Source organism: Limulus polyphemus, unplaced genomic scaffold (assembly GCF_000517525.1).
Source record: "Limulus polyphemus unplaced genomic scaffold, Limulus_polyphemus-2.1.2 Scaffold1515, whole genome shotgun sequence".
NCBI classification, from domain to species: Eukaryota; Metazoa; Arthropoda; class Merostomata; order Xiphosura; family Limulidae; genus Limulus; species Limulus polyphemus.
In genome coordinates this window covers 53119-62706 of record NW_013667125.1, presented here as the reverse complement: position 1 = coordinate 62706, position 9588 = coordinate 53119, and the positions used below count along the sequence as shown (strand labels likewise).

Genomic DNA, 9588 nt, shown 5'->3' with positions numbered 1-9588 from the left:
AAGAAGCAGCAGTGTGCGTGCTGTTCCTGTCGATTGTTTGTTGATCATGGGAGTTTGCTGTAGGAAGCAATAAAAATCCTATTTTGTTGTGGATATCAGTGTCCCCAGCAGTAAGGAAAGAGGTCAGGGTGTCTTCTGCACATGAGCAATTTAAGAACTGTTGCATGTTGCAAATAGGAACTGTAGTACACAGTAGTGTTCCTGTTCAGAAACACTTACTGCTTAGAACTGAAGACCCAGGTGAACTGCTCGGTTATACTGACGCTAATTGTCTTGGATTATTATTATTATCTATTATAAATCCACTCGTATATTTAGAAAATTTTTGTTATTAATTATAAGCCTAATTGTTTATTTTTGTCTAGATTAATTTTTATATTTTAATCTACAGGTAGAATTTAGCTTATGGGGCAAAACTGAGATATGCATTTTTTTTTAACTTCACATATTAGAGGATGTTTTTAGAGGCTTTTTCAGGAAAAGTGTCTTATATGTCATAAAACATGGTAAATCTTTGTGCTAAATGTTTATATGGTGAAAATAAGTAAAAGGGTTGTTAGTAATTTTTGTAGGAATTTTGGATCTAAGAATAAAAGCTGTTGTAGCCTAGTACAAGTCTCTGGTGAGGTTTCATTTAGAGATCTATATGTATGTGCAGTTTTGTTCCCATTGCTGCAAGAAATATATCAACATGTTAAAAAGTTGTGGTTCTAGACCTAGAATGATTCCTGGTTTGTCATTTAGCTATTAAGAGTTGCCTAATGTTTTGATTTGTTTTCTCTGTAACAAAGAAGAACATGTGGGGTGGGACTTGATTTGGGTGCTTATTATTTTAACTTTGTTGGACTTATTTAGGTTATTTAGGACCATATGGTTCACATTGATTAATCCAACATACTATATTATTATAGTGGAAATCTCTTCTTGCATATAAAAAATCTACTTAAGTACAGTATTACACAGCTAGCTTTTAAAAAGTTAATTAGTATCATATTGTCTTTGTCAAAATGAAACATTACTGCAGGTAGCATGGAGAAGTTAAAAATTTTTGTTACTTGTTAACACAATAATACAATATTATCTGTGTTAAAAGACATCTTAATGTCCAATAATTTTGTGGGAACTAAAATATGTTTAAGTCAAAAGGAATTTTGTTTATATAATGACACAAGTTGAACACACTTTACGTATAATGTTTTATAAGATATCATTCAAATATTTGTTACAATATTTCAAGCATTAATAACTAGTTTTTTTTCATCTTTTAAGCTTAAAAGTGCTTTTATTGAACTTTTAGTTAGAAGAGGAGTGTTTGAAAATAAATGTGTCTTATTTGAGTCATGTTACCTGCATTTTTGACAGGCATCATTCTGTCAGCGCATCAAGTGAAGAGGAATGTCAGTTTGAAAACAAATCAGAAGGATGGACACAAGAAAAAGAAGAGAAACAGGGAATCAAGTATGTGGAGAGAAATTAGTTTATTAATGTGATCTTAGATTTACATTTTGCACCAAGATACTTTGGTAACTTTGAATATGGTATATTGTTGTTTTTTTTATACAGATTAAAAGAGTTAAATAGGAAATAATTTGTTTAAAGATTTTGAAAATAATAGTGTAAGAGCTTATTTATTATCCTTTGAGATCTTTAGAGGGTTGACTGTTATATTAAAATGATTTTGGAGCCTCCTCGTATTGTTACAGTCCATGTCACCACCTCTAGTCATGCTCTATCTAATGATTGTGAATCATGAAAATAGCCCAAAATCATAATTTCTATTGTAAAGTTTGTTTGGTATTAACACTCAGTTTGTGAGTGAGGGAGACATATTGGGTGGATTGATTCCCAAACAAAGATTTTTGGTACTCTGTATTTTAATTCTGAAGAGAAACTTGAACTTGTGTTATCTGGAAACTGAATTGGCCAATTACACACTAATTTGAAGCTGTGTGGGAGTAAAACCAATACTCCAATCCAAAATCGTGCACAAAACATAGTAGTGGTTACACATGATGCACCATACAAGATCTGTTGATAGAGATGGCTGAGGAAGGTTCAGAAAAACTTACTTGCCACAGTATGGTGACTGGGTGTGGTACCTGACTGAATATGAACACTTTTACTATTTTGTGCAAGACGAACAGAGTATGGCCAACTTCCTAAAGTTTACATCTTCATGGCTGAACACTATTGAGAGGTGAGTATTTTGGCAGTAAAGTGTTTTTTTATTCTAACTTGAGTACCAGTAATTATGACACCCACCCCTCTGAAGTCCTCACAATCCCCTGCCAATTTGTTCTCATTGACTCATGGGTTGGGTGTTAAGAACAAAGCTACATAATATAACAGGTTGTGCTGTGCCTATCCCAAGTATTGAAACCCAATTTGTAGTATTATAAGCTGTGACTTACCACTGAGCCATCAGGAAGCACCCATTGCAAAAGGCTTGTTGCAAGGATATTGGGTCCAAACCACACCTCACTTGCAGGCTTTTCATAGTACAGCTAGTGTATAATGATGATGATGGTTTTCAAGTGCATGTTTCAACAGTTCAATTGCACAGAAATACATAGCACTTTGTTTCCCATGAATACCTATTTCATTATCCTGCTACTTCAAGTATGCAATGATTGAATGAAAACCTTATCTTGTGAACTTGTATATTGTTAGCCTTCTTTCCAGATGGATACCTTACTTGATTATGTTGTGTACTGTTCCTTGGGGCACATGGATGGCATTTGTAGTTTTTTTGTGGATGGTCCTGGTGACCCAAGTTGATCTGTGTTCCTTTCTTTTTCTATGTCATTAATACAAGGGCTATCTCCATCTTGGAAATCCTAAATCCTCAATCTGATCACATTTGAGTGTATGGAGGTTTTATGTTGGAAAAGGCTGTTCCAAAACTGTCTTAAGAGTGATCAATTTTGGTGGTATCACACTACCTAACAAATGCCAAGCAATGTCAAAATGTAGTAGTGATACATTCTGTTCTACCACAAACTTTATATCAGTTATTTTTAATTTATAGAATTTTATGTTACTAGATATTATAGTAACTTGTTCATTGAAATTAGTTGGACACTAGGGATAATTCCAGAGGTTGACTTCTTACATGAAAGCCACCAAAAATTTATTTTACTGATGTTGTCAGTGTTATTCTGGCTGAATACTAGTCTATTGATTCCACATCCTTTGCTTTTCCTAGCTATGCTGCATGGTTCTTTGTTTTTTTTAGCAGTCTGAATATCAGTAAAGATCTTTTATAGTATCCATTTTCATCTTGCTAGTCCAGAAAAAGTCTATCTTACAAGTATAGTTGTGTGGGATTTAATATAGGGTTTATCTTGCAAACTTATTTGTTTAGCTTTAGGGTTACTTAGCCTGGTACATACATTCAGATGGTGTTACCATGCAGTTGCTTTGCGTTATTTTATTCATTATGGACCAGCCACTGCAACTTTTATACAGTACTGCCTCCAAGTTAGTTGTAGGTATACTTTCTGAGACAATACACACCTCTACACACAGAAAGCCACATCTTCCTGTGCATTTGCCTTAGAGATGTGCATGCCACTAGCCTTTAGACAACTCCCACATAATCTCACAAGTTTTCTCCTGATTTGCACCACTGCATAATGACGTTATTATTACAGCAAAAACCCTCCACCAGTAGCAGGGTGGCACAAACACCCTGCACACTAGCTTCCTCTATATCTTTGCACTCATGACCTTTCTTGGCACTGAACACATCAGAAGTTCTTTGTCAATTTAACGAGATTTGCCCTCCAGTTCCCAATACTCTTGTCTTTGCCTGATCCTTTTTACCATGCTTCTTTACCTGTCCTCTCTACACCAAATTTGAAACACTCCATCATGCCCCAGAGGATTTTGTGGGTGATTCTCATTCCCTTCACTTCTCCATTCTGGCAGTTCTGCTTCTACCATTCCCTGCTCACTCTCTTCATTGTTACTGAGGATTGTTGGGTAGGGATACTCTCCTATCCCAAGTTTGATTTCTTCCTTCCCTTCTACGAGCCCTTTGCCTAACTCCTTCCTTCCTCTTGAAGTTTGAAAGTATTTCTAATTTGAATTAATCACTGGCTGAGGTTGCCCATCATCAATCCTTGCTTTTGTTCTTTGTCTCCACACTGCCCCAACCTTACTCTCTACCATTGTATCTCATCTTAGTCCCTAATTCTTTGTCTTTTAATTCCCAATTTTTACCCTCAGTCAGACTTGTTGAGCTCATCAGTAATGTTTTAATTGTGCCGGGTCTGGCTGTCGTGGTCTGAGTCCTGTGATCACAATTTTCTGTCCACGCAGGAATTTTTCTACCTTTTACCCAGACTTTCCACTTCTCTTCCCCTCCTCCTTTCAGCCCTTATATTGTTTCATTTCTCCTTCTGCTCCCATCTATGTTCAGCATCTTTTCGAGGCTGTATTTGTCACCACTTCCAACAGTTTCTCACTTCAACTCAATATCTTATTCACCTGGGGGTGTTTTTCAACTTATTCTCAGCTGGGATCAGCCTTTTCCAATCTGCTTGTGAGCTATGGAACTTGCAGTCACTAGGTTTCATGCCTATTCCACTTATTCTGCTTTGAGTCACACACATATACGCCTCCTTCATTGGTTCTTTCATGACCAGAGAGACCACTCCCAAGATTCCTTGACCTCAATGGTTCTTCTGTCCCTTCCTCTATTCTAGTCTTTGTATAGGTGGCTGGACCAATCCAATATAACCATCTGTATTCCATTACCTCCAACCAAACTAGATCTATACTTCTTCACCTATGCTTCCCCTCTTGTTGGGAAGCATCCCTGAATGACAATTTTACATCTAGTGCATGGGCTAAATATGAATCTTCTTTCCATATCCACAAGCTTGAACTTTGAATAGACTATCAGGCATGATACCATTCTGACAACTCCTTGTGTTTCCTAAATCAACAGCAAGTGAGGAACTTGATCTAAAACTCCTTGTTTTTGAACCCTGGATCTTCCTTAATGGACCAATTCTCAAAGGGCTGGCTTCCTCATTTGCCAGGTACTGCAGTGAGTTCTGACCAGCTTTAAGGTCTTCCCATGTATCACCTGCAACTGTTCTGTCTAATAGGCAAGACTTCTTTGAGATCTTGCTCAGGATTTTTTTTTTTCTTTTGTGGGACATATCAGTGGTCCTTTAAAATAGATTTTTCATGGACTTTGGTAAGGATTTTATAAAAGCATCAGTCCATATTTCAGGGATACTACCTCTTGTCCAGCCACATTGATACTAACTTCAGCAAATTAGCTTCTATAAGCTCCTTGAAGATGGCCCTGTGTATCTTATCCAAGCTAAAGAAGGTTTCCATATCCACTTTCTGTAAGTTGAGCCTATCTTGTATGTCATCATGGTCACATTAGTTAATGTATTTAAACAAGAGGGGCTTGCTTTGGTTTTCATCTATGTGGAGTATGGTATAGTCATCAACATCATCAGTGACTGACCACACTGTTTTTCTTTCCTGTATGAGCCATAAGATTGTGAAAGTGCCAGAATGAAGTGCTTGTGAGATTGTCCCTGCTCCTTAGTCCATTCTATTTCATATTTTCGATGCTTATTAAAGTTATTGCCTATAGAGAGCACAGGTGCTATATTCTGTTCAGTCCTCTTCCCCCTTGCATGCACTCAGCCAGGGCTTGATTGTATTTTTCTAGGCTTTATCAATAACTCTGTTACATCAGTATGGAATATTCCTTTTGAAGAAGTTGTTGCTGTGCCGCTGCTTTATGTTTCCTGTGCCAGGTATAGAAGACATTCAAGATAGGGTTAGCAAGAGGAAGGTACATACAGGAGCCCCTGTTGCCTTTACCTTCAGTGATTTTCATTGGTTCACTAAAGTTTACAAGCATAAGGTTAATGGTTATTCTATGGAGAACAGAATGTAAACCTTTTTCATTAGTAGTTTCACCTGGATCCTAAATACGTAGGAGTATTGTCAGACAGGAACATCCAGTTGTCAGCATGATATGCAATGTTATTTTTTATGTACACAAAGGTAACTTGGATGTGTGGTGAAATTTCAGATGAGTTATCTGGATGTTTTGTAGCTTCATTGGTGATTGTTTCATTGTCACCTATCATTAGGTTCATATCAGATGCTGCTGATCTGTTGAACTGCTACGGTCATTCCAAACACTGGGTCAGCGTTATGAAGTTAAAGCCATTGAGAATGAACTCGGTCTGAGAATTGAATATCTTGAAATGTTATGATGACATGAAATTCAGAGAGCTTCTCAAGGCAGTATGTCATGATATAAAAGACTGTTTGGTTTAAATATTAGTGATTAATTTATATTTGTGAGTGAATACTTTATTATTTTTAAGTTTTGTTATAATAAGAGTTAAAAGCAGATGATTGTAGGTTTTGTTAATAACTAATTGGTGTCAAAATATAGAAAGTGGCCAGACAACTATGTAATAAAGATATAAATAGCTTGAGATGAGCGGGAAGCAGCTGGCAGATAAAAGCAAAGAGAATATAGTTGATATGAAGTTAAGTAAAATAAAAGTGATAGGCCTAACATTTGATATATATATATATATTAAGAGTGAAACTAAGAGTGGAAAAAGAAATAAGAAAAAATAACTTTATTCCGTCAAAGTGAAATTCTAAAGTAATTGAATCAGCCTAAGTGCACTTTGACAAAAGGAACATAGGATCTTAAGAAGAAAGAAGACCACAGTCATAAGTGAAATCACACCAGACTAATATTGTGATAGTATTAGAGAAAATAGTTCAGCTTGTCAACTGAGACTCTAAAGTAATTGAACAGGCTTAAGTGAACTTTTGACAAGAAGAGGAGTACTATACATATACTGATATAACCTTTACGATATGGTTATATTCTCTATAGTGTTAACACTTTATTGTACATACATTTAACTTGTTGTGAATATACATATTATTTGAAAACAAGTAAAGTGTGTGCTGTTTATTCATCATTGAATTTATCGCTAACAAGTCACAGACACCTGCTGTAGAAGAATCCTAAGCCCAACAACTACATAGTATATATTTATACTATTAAAAAATATAAGTAAAAGCCATTTATTTCAACAATTGTAAAAAAAACAAAAAAAACAGAACCCATATACATATATATTATTATTTTTTAAAATCTCGCACAGTATTTGCTTCCCCTGATCTCCTTGACATTGGAGTGATCTATCGTAATGTGAGACTGGCAGTGTCTAGTGCTCTTTTTATGTACACATTTTCTACCAGCTTGGTATTTAGGCCTTGGTTTAGCTGCTTCCTTTTGGTAAGGATAAGTCCTTTACATTCATATTATAGTGGCCTATTCTCAATAGTTACAACACTTTGTAAAACCTGATGTTATAGTAACTGAATGCTGTGTGTATTTATTCTTGAATACTCTACATTCTGTACATGATATATTTGTTATGCTTGTATTGATAATTATTCTCCAACTGTTTACTTACGACAAGATATATTTGTTATGCTCGTATTGATAATTATTCTCCAACTGTTTACTTACGACAAGATATATTTGTTATGCTCGTATTGATAATTATTCTCCAACTGTTTACTTACGACAAGATAAATTTGTTATGCTCGTATTGATAATTATTCTCCAACTGTTTACTTACGACAAGATATATTTGTTATGCTCGTATTGATAAGTATTCTCTAAGTGTTTACTTATGACCAAGGTGCAAAGTTCTCTTTACATTGGTCTCCTTGTGGGACAGCAGTAAGTTTAGTGACTTAAACTCTGAAATCTAGAGTTTGATTCCCTGTGGTGGACACAGCAGATAGCCAATGTGGCTTTGCTCTAAAACAAACAAATAAAAAGAACTCTTTACATTACTTTACATCTGCTATGAGGTTAAATAGAGATAATTTGATATGTAACTAATATTTAGTAGATTATTTTGTTATTAATAATCCTTTATGTAAATAACATGATGTGTGTACTAGCTTGTTGTTTATCATTTATTCACTACAAATTGTATAATTGTTTTTAGCTTATCTTTAGTGGCTACTAATCTCAGTGCTGAAAAAGAAACGGATGTTCGTTGCTATCTGTTAAAAAGATTGGATAAAGACCACATCTTAGACGAGGAAGGAAAGTTAGGTTTTCTCACTTTTGGGTAAGAAAAAACATTGTTTATCATTTTAATTTATTTAAGATATACATAAATATGTATATTTAAGTGAGTAGCATTTAAAATAAATTACACACACAGGCTGCTTGTGTATCAATGAACATTTTCTAAATGCTGTAGTTCTGGAAAATATGCTTTTCATTCACAAATGGTTGTGGGTTAAATCTGTTTCGTTTTTCTTGTGGATGAGAGTTGCTTAAAGAAGGCCACTATATGTAATAGGATCAGTAGATAATAAGTGTTTTATTATGTAATAGAATCAGTAGAGGCATAAACTATTTATAATGCTTGTTTCAGCACAGACAGTGTTAGTAAGCAAGCTGCTTGCTATTATCAGATTTTGAAGTCTTCAGTTGAATCTTCAGTACTACCAGATGGTGGAGGAGATTATGAATATGTTTCCTGGGATGATGATGTTTATGTCACATGTTTGATATCTCCTGGTGATGTTACACTTGACTTATATCCTTTATGTGATTAACTTTGTCTTAGGATAAGTTTACTTTCTGAAAGATGTTAGTTTTTGTATAGAAGTTGTGTGGATTTAGTTTTTTGTAATTTTTAACTGTTTATTATTATTATGTACCAATGAATTAAAGCCATTACGTAATATCATGTACTTTACAATAGTATTTCTGGAAACTTAAAAGAAAGCATGTAATAAATAATGTTTGTAAGAAAGATTGTAAAAACCTTAGACTTGAAAAAATTGAAAAATAAGTTTATGAAAAGGAATTTTTTACACACAAATTGAAAAGGAACAAAGTGTTGGGGTAAATTGTTTCCTTCCATTATTAATTTTTTCAGGGTTAGCACAGATCATGGGAATCTTGGAAAATCAATGGTTTTAATCAGAAAGTCCTGGAAAAAGTCCTTAAAAGTTTAACCCCATCACTCCCACATCCCCCATTTTTATTGATGACTAGGAAATGTGACTCATAAAATGTAAATTATGCTGACTTGGAAACACTGATCATTAACAGGTTTTGAATTATGTGACTGTGGTTGTAATGATATTATTAGTATAAAATAAGCTCAAAGCTAATTTGGTGGAAATCTAAAATTGAAAAATTGTTAATAGGATAAAGAACAAGGATATAACAGAATTTTCCTAGTTTCATCTTCAGCATAAACACTTCATAAGTAATTAACAATGTTTCTGTCATAAGTTTTTCATCAATTATTTCCTGAAATTCATTAACAAAGAAAGTGTGAGAGAGAAATGCAAATTCATATGGCAACAATATAATAAGTTTATGACACTCATTCTAACTGATGTGCATGAAATAGTCAAATATTTGCCAATAAAGACAACTCATCAGCTTAAACTTGATTTGGCTTCCCATTATTTATACAGTGGTGGATTTTGGCTGGGATACTTTGAGTGACATTTTGGCCTCATTACTACCGT

At 34.5% G+C, this 9588-nt stretch overlaps 1 protein-coding gene across 2 annotated transcripts in view; it reads left to right on the top strand.

Moving 5' to 3' along the window:
* LOC106463911 (protein Njmu-R1-like) overlaps nucleotides 1–9588 on the top strand; it is a 48003-nt gene that overhangs the window by 5241 nt on the left and 33174 nt on the right. For both annotated transcript variants that reach the window (XM_022391548.1, XM_013923991.2), the window contains exons 2-4: nucleotides 1363–1458; nucleotides 8037–8162; nucleotides 8475–8639. In XM_022391548.1, coding sequence (XP_022247256.1) covers nucleotides 1363–1458; nucleotides 8037–8162; nucleotides 8475–8639 — 387 coding nt within the window. The remainder of the gene's footprint in view (nucleotides 1–1362; nucleotides 1459–8036; nucleotides 8163–8474; nucleotides 8640–9588) is intronic.